The 18,049-nt window shown below is 42.4% G+C and overlaps 1 protein-coding gene across 3 annotated transcripts in view; it reads right to left on the minus strand.

Moving 5' to 3' along the window:
- Slc1a2 (solute carrier family 1 member 2) overlaps positions 1–18,049 on the minus strand; it is a 138,024-nt gene that overhangs the window by 16,358 nt on the left and 103,617 nt on the right. For 2 of the 3 annotated variants that reach the window (XM_048788591.1, XM_015477780.2), the window contains exons 7-9: positions 14,429–14,662; positions 9,165–9,359; positions 3,589–3,723 (exon numbers count right to left, since the gene is read on the minus strand). In XM_048788591.1, the coding sequence (XP_048644548.1) occupies positions 3,589–3,723; positions 9,165–9,359; positions 14,429–14,662 (564 nt within the window). Of the gene's footprint in view, positions 1–3,584; positions 3,724–9,164; positions 9,360–14,428; positions 14,663–18,049 lie in introns of those variants that run through there. The other variant, XM_048788592.1, reaches the window with a different exon arrangement.

The following is an 18,049-nucleotide window of genomic DNA, read 5'->3' on the forward strand; positions in this document are numbered from 1 at the left end:
TCAGGCCAAAGTCATTGTTTTATTGCGTACACGGCAAAGCTGAGGCCCAGAGAGTGAGAAATTTGCTCCAGTCCCATAGAAGGTAAGTGCAGAGCTCAGAGCCAGGTCTCCTGCCCCTTGGCCTTGTTTTCCCTCAACCACATGCCTTCCTTTCCCCCCATCTGGGATCAGAACCCCAGAAGTAGAGAAGAGCTCTTCATGTGCTCTTTTCTTTCTAGTTTGAAAAGAGGATAGTTTTCTCTTATGATTTCTTCAATATAGATAATCCAAATATATCATCAGTTTTTTTTTATAGTTGTTATTCAGCCAACTCCCTTCTGCCCCCATGTGTCAGCCCTGCTTTTCTGTGCAAGCGTGAGCATGTGATCACCTGCATCAGGTGATCCCAGAGGACCCAGCCCTCCGGTTGCATTTGCTAACATTTAGGTCAGAAGTAGGCAGGGTCTTGAATGTTGCATGAAGTCACGCTCATCCAATAGAACTGAGAGCAAATGCCTGCCAGCAAGACAGGGTCCACAATGTCAGACCTACTGGGGCCAGAGGACTTGAGTTCTAAGTGAGGCCTTGAGCATGCCCCATTTGTCCCCATTTAGGCTCCTTGTTTTGTTTTAATGCTGAGAAAGGAAGCGAAAACAGGTCAAACCAAAAAAACTTTGGTTATGATGAAGAACCAGGGATGGCTCTGTCCATTTGTGCTGCTGTAACACTTACTGAGACTGGGTAATTACGAAGAACAGAAATTATTTTCTCACAGTTCTGGAGAACAGAAAGATAAAGACATCAGAATCTGGCCAGGGACCCTTTGCTGCATCATCACATGATGGCAGGTGGAAGGGCAAAGACAGAAGGGAGCTAAAGTCACCCTTTCACAATGGCACCAATCCCACCTCTAGTGGTCTAATCAACTTGTAAAGCTCCCACCTCTTAATTCTGAGAATATAATTTAATTTCAGCATGATACAATAAAAATTAAATTTCAACATGAGTTTTGGAAGACATCCAAACCAAAGCACGAGGGACCTTAGTAGTTATGTCTTCCCTAGCCTCACCAGCTCTGGACCTCTGTGGTCCTCTTCTCCACCAGTAAACTGCTTGATTCAAATGAGGAAACAGCCTGGGTGGGGTAAAGGGCTCTGACCTGGCCACACATGGTCCTCTGCAAGAGACTGACCCTCCTGATTGCCCATTTCTCATCTGTGAAATATAACATGGAGCTCTTTAAGGAATAAATGAAAGCAGATGGAAAGGCACTGCAGTCCCCACCGGATGTCAGCTCCTTTTCCTCATTCTTGAAAATATTATTGAATGTTTTTCAACCCAAAGGCATTTGCATTCTGATGGGGTGCAGCCTTATAAAAGATCAATCTCTTCCTGGTGGACTTAAGGCCTCAGAAACAAGATCGAGAAGAGACCAGGCAAAGTAATCACAACAGGCAAGGGACCTTGGAGGACAACATGAGTAGAGGGACTCAACAGACAAGGAGGCCAGGGTGTAAAGAAGCAGCAAGTCATGGAAGAAGGGAGCGGAATCGGAGCGCTTCCCTGTCTTCTGTGTGGAAAGACCCTGAGGGCCACACAGCATCTGTGGTCAAGGTCAGCACACACGTACCGAGCTCCTGCTCAACCCCACAACCACTGCAAAGGTCTTCATTTCTCTTTTGCCTCCTCCCCACCTAAATCCGACCCCACTCCTTGTCTCCTTCATCCCAACCCTTCCACCCAGACCCCACCATGGACTGTCAGCTGCATCACAATGGAAGGTGGAAGGGCACCTTCCAGCCATTGTCTGAAGGGAGACCATGAGAGTCTGCCCCTTGGTGCCCACACAGGGCGAGTTAGCAGGGTGGAGCCCCCACTTCCTGAGAGCTGCACAGACACAGACCTGAGATGATTTAGTTTGCTCTTCACCTTCCCATTTCCAACCCATTTCTCTGATGAGGAAAGAGCCAGTTAGGAAGATAACGTGACTCCTCCAGAGAGCCCCTTCTTTCTTCTAACGTAACCCCCCTGCCTGCACACCAGCAGACACGTTTTATGGAGAAACCAGGCTTTCTTCTACCTTCCTGGATGTACTTTTTCCTGTCTGTCTCTTGATTTTTTTTTTTCTCTCTTTGGGAGAATGGAAGTAGGGAGGAAGTACAAACTCGAATCCATAAAATGTGGCTTCTGGCTCTTAAAATTCATGCGAATAAATGTCAGGACCATTGCACTGGTGTATAAGGCTGTTCAAAAAAGCCAATGTGGGCACTTTAGCCTCAGACCTCTGTGCCAGCACTTGTCACTCTGTACCTCTGACACTAAAACCTAAGGCATCGCTACCATTTAACCCCACAACTGGACAGGAGGTATCAGAGTACTTCTCACAGAGCAGCAGTGCCCAAATGTGAGAAATGGACTATAGAGAAAGTCCATTCCAAATTCCCTATTGGGGACCACCTGGCTAGACTTGTCTACCTTCAAGCGTGGCCAGAAAACGTCTTTCATCAGAAATGTAGCTGGGCTACACGTCCAAGGTCAAGTCCAAGTTTCCCTGCAGAGCTTCAAGGCTGTCCATCTTGCCTCGCCTTTCTCGTTTATAGGGCCTCACAGTCTAGGTACACTGTTAGTAGCCTCCGTACCTCAGCACAGGCTGGCCTTGACTGGAATGTTCTGTTTCCCTCCACTACATATTCTTGGGTAATTTCTACCTGTCAAGTATGATTCAGCTCAGCTATCATTGCATTTTAAAGCTTGAATATGGCCATGAACAAGAACATGGCAGACTCCAGAACCCAGTACGCCTAAAGTCAAATCTCTGTTCATTTCCAAATCATTTTACCTTTCTGAGCCTCAGTTCCCTCATCTATAATATGAAAATAATAACCCCAATCTTTCACAATTGTTAAAAGAGGACATACAAGCACAGAGCGAGCACTCAAATTCAGGAACCATTTTCACTGTTTTTTGTCCTTCTCCACTGTGCCTCTGCATCCTAGACTGGAATGGATGTCTCTCTCCACCACTATGCTTTTTTGTGTGTGCTATTTTTAATATGTTTTTATGGTGTAATTTATATACAATAGAACATACTCATTTTCAGTGTGTGGTTTGATGTGGTTTTGACAAATGCAGACATCTGTGCATATGGAATATTTTTATCACTCCTTAGGTTCCCTTGTGCCCCTTCCCAGTTAATCTCTACACCTCTACCCCAAAACTCAGACAATCCTGACCTCTTTTTAGTGCTAAGATTATATCATCTTTTCCTAGAACTTCATGTAAATAGAATCATGTGGTATGTGCTCCTTTCTATCTGGCTTTGTATACATGATTGGAGATTTTTTTGTCTGTTCCTTACTACTCACTTTTAACTTGGTATTGCAGTTTATCTGGTTCCTCCAGTAGATTGTGAGGCCCTCAGAGTTTCCTCTTTTTCTTCTCTGGTTTCTAAGTGGACACTCAGTAAATGTTAGAGGAAAGGGGGGAGGCAGCCAGGGAGGAGGGGGTGCCATGGGATTAGCTAAGGTCTCCATTGTATCCTTGCCACCTGTCCACCCCTGGAAGACAGCACTCACAACCCCCAGCAGAAGCCCCTCTGCAGGCACTTACAGCAGCCAGTCCACAGCCACCAGCAGGCTGATGTCTTCTGTCGGCAGGCCTACAGCTGTCAGAATGAGGAGCATGGTGACCAGCCCGGCGCTGGGAATACTGGCTGCACCAACACTCGCCAACGTGGCCGTGAGGCTGTGAGAACAGAGAAGGCCAGGTCATGGGAAGAAGAGTCTTGGCAAAACCATCCCTGAAAATCTTCAATTCCAATTTTCCTCCAGCCAAAAAATCCCTTCTCCTCCCCGAGGAACACAGAAGTCCAAAGGAGGAATTAGGGTGTCTTTTGGATTCTGCTCAACTGTGATAGAAACTTATAAGTTTATGGATTAAAGCCTATTCTCATCATGGTATCCAGTTAGCCTAATCGATCACAGGGCTCAAATAAGGTAACTATAGCTCTAAAAGCAGGCAAGGAAATATTAAGGAAGAAAAATAAATCACCCTAACCCTCCCACGGGAACACAACTGCATTCATTTCTGCTTACGCCTTTATGTCTCCACAAGCACCAGAGTCGCTTGGACTATGTGGCAAGAGTCTGAGAAGGTCATTGCCAATGTTAACATGAGAACTCAGAATAGGAAATATCCAGACCCAACTGAGTGGACATCAGGGGAAGAAATCAACAGATTTCAAATGACATTAAGCTTCAGTTGCCTGGATGCTTGTCCACGGGCTGGAAAATATATTATTCGGAAAGAAGGTGCCAAGCAACGATAATGGAATAAAGAAAAGCTTTCATTACGAAATATCCCATTGTCTTCTTTCCAAGCAAGGCCATTTCCAGGTCTGTCTCTGGGAGGTTAACCTAGGGTTCAAGTGCTCTGTCTAGACACCAGGGGGGTCTCTGAAGCCCAGCAAAGAGCAGTGTCTTTTATGGATGCCATTTATAAAAGCTGTCATTTCTAAAGGAGGGGTGTTTCTAAAATGAAGGATGCCCAACTTGATTTTTGCAATTACTGTAAAGAAAAGGGAGTTTGTTTTCTTTATGGTTATAAAATTTCTGAGTAGACACTTGTCCTCCAGAATGAGAGCCAGCCTAGGTCATCTTTGAGAACAGAACCCTGGGATTTTACAGGGAGTGGGAAGGGACAGGGATTAACCTAATCCTACCCTGGAGGAAATGAAGGCCCCTGGAGATTTCGTGAGTTGAGCTGAGTTTTTCATGATGCCATCCCTCGCGGTCAGTGCGGATACCTGTCTTGGGCATCTGTTCCCTTCTGTGCTCTGCCCCTCCCCTTTCATTAATATGGATCTGGTATCTGGGTTTAGAAAACTACATCTTCTTTGAACTCATCTGCATCAGCAGACACAGTGTGTACTGAGTCTCAAAGTTCTGCACTTCAACAACCCAGGTTCAAATCCCAACCCTCTTATTAACCCCATGACTCTGGGTACCCTAACTTCTTTGTGCCTTGATTTTCTCATCTTAAAAATTGAGGTAATAATGGTATCTCATGCACAGAATAGCCAGAAGCTTTCAGGAACTAATGAGGATAGATGCATTTTGAAGAGGCCAGTCACACTGTACCTCCCTGGGAAAACTGAATTGTCATTTTTATCAGGGGAAGGGCAAGACTGCTTTGCAATGGAAACTTCCCAAAAGCCCCAGAGCTGGAAGGTGGGAATTCTCAACCATTTCCCCCAAGAAACACAGAATAGCAGGGAAGGGAATGTTTCCAAGTTCCAGTGATCTTGGCCTCTGAATTTTATTTACAGCATCAGTTTCTTCTGTTATGAATCACTCTACACATCCTTTGCACTGTAGCCATTTTATCTGGCTTATTTTTGGTTGTGTGAGACAAATCCTATAAAGAAAGTTCTTCCTGGGAGTCAGTTCCTTCGCCCCAGTGATACCTTCATCTTCCCATGGGCACAGCGTCTGTGTAATTCCAAGCAACAGCTGCAAAGTCGCCTTAGGCAATACTGCCCCTCTACCCTTTCTGCTTTGCTGGGCCTTCCACTCACTTCTTTATGGCCAGTTCTGGAGACTGTGCTGGGTGCTATATACACAACATAAAGCAGAACCTCCCAGTCATCCTGCAAGATACATGTGTGGTAATACTTGGCTTCATCGTGAGGAAACAGTGGACTAGCTAGACGGAGAAAGTCAGGGTAACACAGCTGGAACATGATCTGCTGGGATTTGAACACTCGTCAGCTTGATTCCAAATCCCTGCTGGCTCTTAATGTCTCTGATTCCCACCCCCATCCTGGAAGTTCTATGACCTAATGAATATGCTGGGATCCTTGGAAGGAAAGCATGAAGGATTTACCTGGTAACAGCATAAAGCTGGACTTGGTTATTTTTCTCCAAATAAATTTCCAGCAGTGAACTGCACACACTTTATACAGGTCCCACAGAGGCAGCCCTTGTGGTATCTACCATTAAGGTAGATTTGGCAGCACTTGCCAGAGACCAGATATTTGAATATACACGGCCAACCTTATCCTTTCCTGAGTGAAAATTCTCAGCACTATCATTATTAATATAAACGCTACGTAGATAAAATTGAAACCTTCCAGCACAACCGAGTCACTTAGTCACTCCCATCTCTTAATTCCTGACAGAATGAACTTGATGGGGAGCCAGGGTTGCGTCAAGACCAGGAATCAAGGGACCAGAAACCATTTTTACTTGGTAAAGGGTTTAAGCCCTTGGAGTTTTAAAGTAAGGGAGTTGGCAGTCTCACATGCTCTCTGTTAGGACATGATGTAGAAGGCTTCAGAATCTGACCTGAAGCAAAGTTTCCATCGTGAGAAAACTCATAACACTCACTATGTCACTGCCACATTTTTTTAAATATTACAGGAGTCCTGTTGTATTTTAATAGTAACAATTCTAACAGCTCATGTGTATTGATGGCTGACTATACTATACACCAGTACAATGCTCTCAAACACCCTGGAGTGTGTGATTGTCGTCCTCATTGCAGAGATGAGGAAACTGAGGTCCCTCTATAGGGCATACATCATGAAGTGGTTGTAAGGATTAGATAAATTAACATATGCAAACCAACAGTTTAGAATAGTGTGGGTACTGTGTGCGGTGGTTAAAGGCCAGACCCCAGAGGTGGATGACCTGGATTCAAATCCCATTTTTACCACTTCCATTAGACAAGTTATTTCACTTTCCTGCACTTCATTTTCTCCATCTGCAAAATATAAAACCCAACACCTATTTTCCAGGTCTCTTTCTACAAACACAAGTTAACATTCTCAATAAATGGAGGCCCACATAATTCAGGGAAACCTGAATTTGAAGATTCCTCTATCTGGTTTTGTGTGACCTATTCTCTGAGCCTCCCTTTCCTTATCTACTAGATGAAAGGCATTTGATAAGACAGCTTCTAGGAAACTTTTCAGCTGTTGCATTCTTGCTGAGAAAATAAATCTGATTTTTATTTATGTTTTCATATTGTGTGTTGTACATGGTAAGTTTTCCTTTTCTGTTTTCTGATTTCATTGCCAAACTGAGCTCAGATGCATATGGGATATTTAACAAATCTTTTGGAATAGTCATAAGGGGAGATGAGAAATGGGTGAGCCAATAAAAATGTCCCTGGGCTTCTTAAACACCTCAGAGCTGGAGAGATCAAGCCAAGTTCTGACACATGGTTCCATTGCAATATTAGCCAGCAGAACACACAAATTCCAGTATTACTGTAGACATTGGTCAGCCCTTGTGTTTGGAGTGTTCAAGAAGCACAGCCTGTAGAGAAATCAGACATGCATGGCCCCCATCTCTTAGGAGAAGTCTCCTGAAGTGACCCATAGGCCACTAAAGGTCTCCCAGAGAATGATCTGTCAAATAAATAGTGGGCCAACCAGACACCTGATTATCACCAGCATTTCTGAAGTAAAGGTTGACAGTGTTATCTAGGGTTTGGAAAAAGCTTAATCTTAACAAAAGGCCTCTGCCTCTTCTGACCATCCAGTGGAGGGGGAAGCAACAAATAAAGATTCTAGCATTTTCCTTTGTGTCAAAGTCAGAAAGCAGGGATGATGAGTCAGAAAAAAGTTGGCCATGGAGTTGATTTGCCTCCTGCCTCTAGCACCCATAGAGACTTAGGTTTGTCATATAAATACTCTGAGCCTCACTTCACTATTCTGAAAAATGGAGATGGTGACTATGCTTCTCTCCAGGATTATTGGAAACATTCAAGGTGACATATGTAAAGAGACTGCCACCTCAGAAGTTCCAAAAGAGTGGAGTTACTCTCATTTTAGGGACTAAAAGTATGTTTCAGTATCTACTTAATTGTTTTTCTCAGACTGGGCCTGGGCCTTGGATGTCACAGGTTTTGAAATTTTCCTTCTCTAAGTGCCTTTGTTGCACAGAACGTGATCCTCCTGTCCCCTGCATTTACTGATCTCGTGGAATCTCAGAGGAGGAAAGAAAACGTAAATCATAGAATCCAAAGGTCACAAACTCAACTGTCTTAAAGAGCCAAACAGTGGTGTAGGTGACAAGGACCAGGTACAAATAACAGGGAGCAGGGGAGGCTGTTGAGAACTGGAAAGAACCCATCTTACAAGACAGTAAAATTCTAACTTTTTACAACATACTGTAGGGCAGACAAAGTGAGACTCTGAGCTGGCTTCAGCCCATGAACTACCAATTTACAGTCCCTAATTCTGAATATCTTCCTTATTTGCAGATAAGGAGAATCTAGGAGTAGAAACAGGACATGAATAAGACCAGTAGCCAGCTCATTACTTTTGTCTTGTTTAGTTTGACTTTAATCAAAGCCAAAAATTGTCTTCTAACTTATCTGAACTCTTAGTTGGACTGGGAATGATAATCTTAAAATGATGATTGCAAAGAGTTTTATTTCATGCTATAATGTCTATACAACGAACCATTTGAAGACTGATGTTTTAAATAACATCTAAGCAAGAAGCTAAAAAGTTGGCCTGGCTAGTAAATGTGATCTTTAAGTTTGTAGAGAAGCAATGCATTTTTAATGACCTCTTGGGAGTGTTCTGAATTTTTTTAAATAGCTTTGGTAAAAACAAAAATATGTGCTATTTATTTGTAATAAAATGTTATATGTCATATTGAGGAATCGTTTCTTCCAGCATTTCATAATTTCTGCCATCACTGCCTGGAATACTAAAGGAAGAATATTTAATGAAAGAAAAATTAGACCCAGAATCAGCCGATGTCAGCCCCAGTTAAAGCCTTGCCAACTCAGGACTGACTAGCGGTGTAACCTCGGACAAATATCCATGCTTCCTGTAGCCTAAGTTTCCTTGTTTATTAAATAGGCATAGAAATAATTGTCCTGCCTGTACCACAAGATTGTCAATAATCAAATAATATTCAATTGCTGGATAGAGTCAATATGTGTAATACAAACAGAAGGGATTCATATGAGTCTGCTGCTTTTCTGTCACAACCTTTCCCCTTGAAGGTGGCCAACAATTCCTCCTCTGTTATTTCCTTCATCCACTAGGAAAACTGAAATTCAAGTAGCCTCTGTCAAATGGAGTTAGTGTGGAGATGCAACAGGGTAGAAGGTTGTCACTCTGCTGTCCTCATCCCCCTTCGCCCTGTCCCCATCCACTTTCTCACCTCACAGTCACAATCTGGCCTCCATCCAGAATGACACCATTCATTTGGGCAATAAAGATGGCGGCCACCGCTTCATAAAGGGCTGTACCATCCATGTTAATGGTTGCTCCAACTGGGAGGACAAATCTGGTCACACGCTTATCGATCCCTAGATTTTCTTCTAGGCAACGGAAGGTAACAGGCAAAGTTCCAGCACTGGGGGACAGAAAGAAACAGAGAGAAAGAGGGTTATGTCTGCTTTGGAGAATTAGGACAAAGAACAAATGGAATGACACTGCAAATTTTTTGTTCTTTTGTTCTCATCAGGCAATGTGACATGCAGAAAAGCAATATCTGGAGCCAAATTAAAAACCAGTGAGTTAGAGGCTCAACTTCAATCTTATTAAGATGCTAATAGGCAGAAAAATATTTTTGTTGGTTTTGGTTTTGAGGTCTACTCAGAGCTTCAAGTTCTCTTTTTCTTTTGGTCACTATTTCCATCTTGGATTAAATACTGAAGCACATCTGATTGACCACACGAATTGGGCTGCAAAAAAAAAAAAAAAAAAAAAAGGCTGAGAAAGAATCAGCTGTCAACAGTAAAATGGACTGAGGAATTTCTGAATGACCCATAATTTCATGCTAGAAAGACTGTTTCCAACAAAATGACTACATGAATTGCATCCAGCCCCTGGGAATTGCCCTGAGCTTGGCCTGCTAATTTAGAGAATGCAGGACAAAAATGTCAAGTTACTCTTCAGCATGAACCCAAGCTTCAAGCTGGGGGAACCTCTCATAGAGTCCAACTCCCTGATATATGGCCATCAGCCAACTCTAAATCTCTACAATGACTTGGGGCAGTAAGGCATATGATCTGTAGCTAATCAAAGACAATATGGAGTGACTTCACTCACACTCCTCCCAGGCGTGGGTTGGAGATTAAACCATATGACCCAGTGTCAAAGCCTAGAATCCTGGCATCTCCATATAGCTTCTAAAATAGAGACTTCTTAGAACAAAGGCTGCTGAAGGCCAGAATATGATTTCCTTGTGGAGAGGTGCATAGGCGGTTGGGCAGATTTGCTTCAAAGTTTAAGTACTATGGAAAGCAATGTAGAACACTCAAATGGCATGAGAGTGCTTCGTGGCTCATTCTCTTTTGAATTGTTTCCTATTCAAATATTAGCACAGTGCATTGGAAAACCCTGAATGCAGAGAGCATTTGGAAATGTCTACTCTCTTGCACTTAGAGCCTCAGTCATAATCACTACTTTCTACAAGTCAGAATTGGGGCTCCAAATAGGCTAGAGACAGATAACAAAAATCCAGGTTTCTCAGAGTGAGAGAAGACCAACATCTAAGTGAAGTGCAGATCCCAGGTACTGTTCAGGACCAGGGAACCCAGAAGCTCTAAAATTAGAGACATCCAAATCTGCACTTTTTTTTTTTTTGGTACTAGAGATTGAATCTAGGGCTGTTTAACCACCAAGTCACATTCCTAGCCCTCTTTCTTTCTTTCTTTCTTTTTTAATTTTGAGACAGGGTCTTGCTAAATTGATTAAGGCCTTGCTTAGTTACTGAGGCTGGCCTTGAACTTACGATCATCCTGCCTCAGCCTCCCAAACCGCTGGGATTACAGGTCTGATATGCATCTTAAACAGACTTACAAGCTAATAATAATAACCTTAGGGGCTCAGAATCATCTTGCCAGAACATCCTTTGTGATTATAAGTCAGAGGTCTATATAATGCCTCATCATAAGAAAAAGAAATGTATATCTGGGGTTATCCCATTACTAAAACATTATAAGCCCAGTAGAAACATTGTTTTGCTGTTTTTTTGCATGCATAAGATGCCATTGTACCTGGCTTGCTGCCCAGATGTTTTAATGAGAAATTAGTGTCTCTTTATCTCTCTCACCCTTTACCCCCATCATTTCCTGGGACTGTTTCAAAGGGTTGCCAGGACACCATAGCTGGTCTAAAAGGGCTGCTCAGTCATGGCTGGCAGCTGGATCCTCTATCACATGGCCCTAAGCAAACTTCTGGATCACTGGAATATATTAATTTTTATTATTGCATAATATTTATTATTCATTTTCCCAAAATGTCATCAAAGGGTCTTTAGACAATTAAAAAAAATGGAAAAAATATTGGTAAGGCATGAAAATATTCTCTATTTCTCCACTGGACAGACTTTATATTTGTGTCTTGAAAATCCACAAAGACCCAATCAATCCAAACCAGGACTTGAGAATGTCAATGCTTTCCTGTGTTGACAGGCTGGCATTCTGGCACTGCTTTTTGGCTCCTGCCTCAAAGGCCATAGGACTGTCTTCAAATGTTGCTAATAATAATGTCAGATTCTGGAGAGTCTTCCTGCTTTCCAGATGAGTTTTAATGGCATACACTGAAGTCCCAGGGATGCACAGAGGTCTGATCTGGGCCACACCCCTCCATCTGTCTTCCTTGTCACCAGACTCTGTACCCATCCAGAAGAGCAAATCAACCACTTTCAATGTCCTCATTCAGAATAAGGTCCAAAGAAGCAGAAAGTGTATTTAACAGACTGTCCCTGAGATTTTTTTTTTTAATCTCCCTTGTGTCCATTATGACAAAGAAATTCTCAATTAATTTTTGGTATATGATTCCTGCCACATTGCCTTTTTCAAAAAGGAAACTCGACATCCAGGCAAAAATTATGTTTTTAGGGGAAGATTAAAACCATATGTTTTGTTCAAATGAAATGCAGGGGTAAAGGGAGAAATTATTCTAATATTTGCAGTCTTGGTCCAAGCATTTATCTTTGATTTAAATACGAGGATATGCCTTGACTCATCTCATCCTAAAAAGCACTGGAATAATGGTCTGCTCATTCAAAAGAAAAAAATATGCATATTTTTGAAACCATTTAAAGATAAAAATCATAAGGGTACTAGAAGAAAACATAAAGCAATATTTTGAAATTGTGAATAGAAACATATGCTTGAGCAAAACTGAAATTCCTTTTAGTAAGGGAAATGTTTACAGTTTTGACAAGGGACAAATTTAAAACTTTTGGTGGCAAAAGAGCACTGTGAATTTTTTTGGCCAAGTCAAGTGGGAGGGGCATCATTGCAACATGTGGCACAGGACACACAAAAAAAGCTTGAAAACAGAGCAGAAGAGGATTTAAAAAACAAAACAAAACAAAAAACGAGCTGGTTCACATACAATTCAAAAGGTGGGGAGAGTAGTGTAGGGTGGGCAGGGAGGGGAGAAGGATCAATAAACACAGGAAAAGATGTTTCCCCTTGTTAGTACTCCAAGATATACAGATTCAATGAGATAGCTTTTCACCAATGAGAATGGAATGTGTTAAAGTGACTGACACTTATTCAGAATATCTGGCCTTCCTGGCATGTAGGAAGGGAAGGGCTCACTCTAGTTAGTGCAAACATAAAGTAGTGTACTCTTCTGAATTGCAATTGGGTGATATGTTTCAAAACTGTCAATATGTACACCATTTGACTCAGGAGTTCCACTTCTAGACGTATGTCCTCCGCAGATCATCAGACAAACTTGCAGAGATATACCTATAAGGATTCTTGTCACAGCCCCCTTTAATAGACAGGCTTTAAATGTATATTACTGGGGGTGGAAAGGGATGGAGTTTGTACCATAGTACATACAGTACTTTACAAAATAGTAGTAAAAAAAATCTATGAATGAACATCATTTTTTATTATATGTTGATCAGTGAAAAATAGCAGTTTCCAAATCAATACATATACATAGTAAGCCTGGACAGATATATGTAACTATAAAGATTAACTAAAAAGTTATTAGCAATCATCACTTGGGGATAAAATAACTAACTTGTCATGTTCATTATGTTATTCAAAATTTTATTCACTATCTGAACTTTATCACTATGAGCAAATACCACACTCATAATTAGTAATCAAAAATAAAATCGAGTAAGGTTGTTTATAGTTTTGAAAAAAAAAAAGATTTACTTTTCCTCTAAAGGGAGAGGGTCTTTATAGATAGAGATACTTAGTCACAGATAATTTATAGGACCAAGTAGGAAAAAGCAAATTTTAAAGTGTTTCCCTTCATCTTAGGAAATAGGATGCTGAATCTGGGTCCCCAGGATGGTATGTATATATTTTAGCTTTTTATGAAAGCCTGTGTTCTGTTAATGCCAAATTCTCATTGATTTTCAAGATGGAAATATAATTTGGCTTCCCAGGTGGTTACCACTTTGGGCCTGGTAGGTCACTTCAGGAAAAACTGACGGCCTGCTCAGTAGCCTTAGGTTAGCTTGGCCACACCTATGTCACAGAGGTGCCACCTCACCAGCGGTGTGTGGGCTTAGCAACCAGGATCTGGCTTCAAGCTGTGGGATTCAGAGTTTGCTGGCCCTCACTGCCATCTGTTTCATGATCTCAGACTTAATTTTGTGACCTACAGACACAGAGGCAAAAATAAAACAACTATAGAATCCTGAAGTAATAAAACTCTTTTAGTCTTTGAAATTCTAAATAACCAGGCATTTCTTATGTATTCCTATTTCTTTATTTTTTCAATTATGTGTTGCTTTTGCTAATTGGGCTCCAAGATTATATTTTTAAAAATTATTTTCCTTGCATATATTTGCGATGCTCCTTGGCTCCCTAGGCACTGGCATGAGGTCATGGAGGATCTGACTCTATGTCAAGGTCAAGTCAAGTCAATTTGATTTTGAGAAAAAAAAATTAAGCTGGGGCGGAATGGCCCATTAAAGGTTCATGTTGAGGGCAAAGGCTTGGCTTTGAGGCTTGACTCATTTTGTTGGAAAAATCTCACTTAATATACCATTCACCCTGTAAAAGCCCTCCTCCTTTTGAAAAATTGTTTCCCCAAATCTCAAGAGTGAAACTTTTTTATATCATTTTTCCAAATCATAGGTGGGATGTTAATTGAACAACATCCTGTAACACCCTTCTAGAAAAGACATAAAACCAAACTGAATCAATGATTTATGTAGCAAGTTAGGCATGCAAATCGATAGTGTGCATTCATTTAAAAATATAATATCATGTTTCCAATTCAGTTGCACAGCAACAAAAATGTTCATCAGAAGGCTTGGAGGTTCCTAGAAAAAGGCCAAAAATTTGAAGTGTTCACCTTTCCTAAAGGATTTTAATAATTTGTGAAAAGTGTTCTCATTGAACTTTGCAACCGGAGGATTTTGAGAAACGGGAAGTGGCCAATGGGGCAAAGGACGAAACAGAAAGAAAGGTGATTTCTCATATTCTCTACCTGGAAGCAGTGCCCAGGGCAGTGATCCAAGCTTGAAAAATGCCAGCAAAAAAGGAGAACGGGTTTTTCCTGGTCACCAGAAAGTAAATCAAAGGGAGAAAGATGCCCCCGTGGATGATGAGGCCCACGATCACGGTGACCATGTACATCCCCAGTTGCCTAGCAACCACTTCTAAGTCCTTGATGGCAATGATCTTCCCACAGATTAGGCAGGCGATACCCAGGGGAGAGTACCTGAAAAACACACAGGAAAGAAAGAGCATCGAAGAGATCATTAGGGGATTCAGAACTCAAATCTGGGCCCTCCTATGTGCTTCACCCTCAGGGAAACCGTTCATTTTCCGCACAAAAAGAGTTCTGCTCAGAAAAGGGGTCATGAGATTCAATGGATGTTGTTTTTCCTCTGGATTAACGGCTTTAACTGAAGTCTGGTTTATGCACCTAGTGACGCCTGCTCTGACGAAGAGTCCAAAGGCACACTGTGCTGCTGAGGTGTGTTTGGGGAATAAGAGGGACTCGCCTTATCACCTTTCACCTCAACCGTCTTTCTTGAGCCACCAAGTGAAAAAGTGAGAGGTGAGGGTTCTATCTCTGGGAAACTGACTTGTTGGATTTTTGTGCCCTGCAGCTCCTTCTTAGACATTGGGGATAACTTTTATTTATTTATTTATTTTTAAAGAGAGAGAGAGAGAGGAGAGAGAGAGAATTTTAATATTTATTTTTTAGTTTTTGGCAGACACAACATCTTTGTTTGTATGTGGTACTGGGGATCGAACCGGGGCCGCATGCACGCCAGGCGAGCGCGCTACCACTTGAGCCACATCCCCAGCCCTGGGGATAACTTTTAGAGCTTTTCAGAAATTTATAAACTGGGGTTTGTAAATTTGCATTGTTTTGTTTGGAAGGCAGGGAATATATATATATATATATATATATATATATATATATATATTCAAACAGAGAGAGAGAGAGAGAGAGAGAGAGAGAAACACTACCAAAATAAGAAAACCACCTGAAACCAAAGTGTGCATTTAGAGAAGTGTGGTTTTACTACTTCTAAGCCTGAAACTACTTCTTCCTTAACAATAAAGCTGACCACTGTTTGTTGTGTTTTCAAGCATCCTGGTGAGAAAGGGACACTCAGCCTCCTTTATTTATTTATTTGTTTGTTTGTTTATCTATTTTTACTGGGGATTGACCAGGGAACTCAACCACTGAGCCACAGCCTTATCCCCATTTTATATTTTATTTAGAGACAGGGTCTCACTGAGTTGCTTAGGGCTTCACTTTTGCTGAGGCTGGCTTTGAACTCTCTGTCCTCCTGCCTTAGCCTCTCTAGCTGCTGGGACTACAGGCATGCACCACCGCCCCCGGCTTAGAGCCTCATTTAATTCTCACCACAACACTAAAATCTAGACATTGTTATTCTCATATGGCAAGTGAAGAAACTGTAGTTTGGGGAAGTTCAATAAGCAGCCTAAGAGCCACAAGACCAGGAAGTAAAAGAACAACTCAGGTCTGTGGATCTCCACGACCCAGGGGTTTTCCTCTCTCAAGCCAAGTGACTTCCCTTTAGTGAGGAATCCCAGTTATTGGAAGATAAGCAGACAACCCACCGCATCCCCATCTGCCCTACAAGCTTATCGTCTATCCCTAGCTTATCGTTGTTTTATGGAGAGCTTGGGAACTGATTTGGTTCCCACCCTTGGGAAAGCCAACCGTTTTCTCTCTCATCTTGAGCTTATTCTCTGTGTGTTGGCAACATCCTGTTTTTCCTTCTTCTTCTCTTTTATCCCATGTGGTGTTGCTGGGACATGAATTTGCTCGGCCTGTGATAGTTTCTGGCTGAAATGAACATATTTGTAGGAAGGTTGATATGTTATTTAAAATGATAAACATATTTGTGAGAAAGACCATGTGGTGGATGGAGCCCCCACATAAGGCTCCCCGCAGGGGCAGGGAGTCTGGAAAGAAAGCACTTGCCTCAAGGAACTTGTGTTTTTCAGTTGCACCTGGACCAAGTCCTTCTCTGGGTTACAGAAGAGCAGGTGCGAGTCACACAGGCAACAGCAGAAGACACAAGGCTGGTCCAGCCACCTGTCAGCTATGTGACCTTGCACTCATGGGCCACCTGCGTCACCACTATGTGACCTTGATTCCCATTTTACAGACACGGCTGTCCAGGTGTACGGAGACTGACTCCAACCTCACCTGGTGCTGTGAGTTTGAAACTTTTGAACACGCATACGAACGCATGGCTGAAACTCAATCTCCTCCTCCGTGCCTGCCAGGACCGTTAGTTCTCTGACTCCTGACACAGGAATCCCTCAGAGGCTCTGGGGTCACACGTATACCCAGTGTCCCCTCATCGTCAATGCTTAATGAGTCAACTCGGAATTAACGAGGCTTCCTAAGACATCTCGCAGGCCACCCAATGGCAGATGCTTTTATGAGCAAAATATTATCTCAAGAGGAAGTTTATCCTGGGTGAGCCAGGATAGTAACTGACAGTAATGAGATAGAACAGGAGCATAGCCCCTCTCTTTCCTGAAGACCATCCAGCCTGGCCCTTATGATCCTTTCCCTGGGGCACAGGCTGGCCATGATTGAGGCCTACTTTCCTAAACATTAGCAAGGCTGAAACCTCTGTCATGACATTGATCCGTTGTCTTTCCCGTTGTCTTACATTCTCCTGCTGTATCCATGGTCACAACTACTCATAAGTCAGCAGGGTAGTCTCATTGTAAATAACTAAGCAGAAACGCACCTTCTTATAAAGCCAGAATGTGTTTATCTTCATAAACCAAGAGATCAATTCTTTCCCAAGCACCAATCACCCTTTAACAATGTCCAGAAAAAAAACACAGACATGAGCTGTTTGGGGTACCGTTCCATTCCCCCTCCCTCTCCCAATCTGGGTCAAGCAGTTTGTAGAATGGAGAGAAAATGTTTTCAAGGCTCTTTGCCAAGGAAGACCAGCTATTGGAGTGCCCTGGAGAGCTCATTTGAGCCAGAGCCAAATGGACTAGAGAGAGGCAGGAGTTTACCTCTGGAGCCCTCTGCTCACGGGGAAAGCAGGAGCTCCCAGTGTAAATGGAGAGTGCTAGTCAAGGGACAGAAGGTGAAGTGTTCTGGTCAATAAACATGGAATGCAGGAGCCCTTGTTTACCAAACACCTTGTGTCCAGGACTCGTATGAGCATTGATTAGGACAAGAAAAGAGCCTTTGTTCTGGGTTAAGGTTAGGGGCTGTTACTTCCCTGCAACTGTTTTTAAAACAAGTACCAAGTCTTCACTCAGAAGCTGAGATTCTGAGTTCCTGGCTTCCAGATCAACGAATCATCTCATTGAAAATGACATTCCATGGAAAAGATAGGGTCTACGCCCAGGGTCTAAAGTCAGTCACCACTCAAAGTTTCTGAGACAAAGCCAAGAAAGTCACAAACCAACAAAGTCAAGAGGCTACATGACCAACTGAGAGTTCTGTAGAAAAGTAAAAAGTGATGTCCAGTCATTCTTGGGCCTGTTTCTAAGTTAGAAGGACATGAGCCCTGAGCTGCAGGTGTGAATTCACTCCCATGCCACCCTCAGCTGGTGATATTCTCAGTTCTGTTCACTGTGT

Source organism: Marmota marmota, unplaced genomic scaffold (genome assembly GCF_001458135.2).
Source record: "Marmota marmota marmota unplaced genomic scaffold, marMar, whole genome shotgun sequence".
Lineage (NCBI taxonomy): Eukaryota > Metazoa > Chordata > Mammalia > Rodentia > Sciuridae > Marmota > Marmota marmota.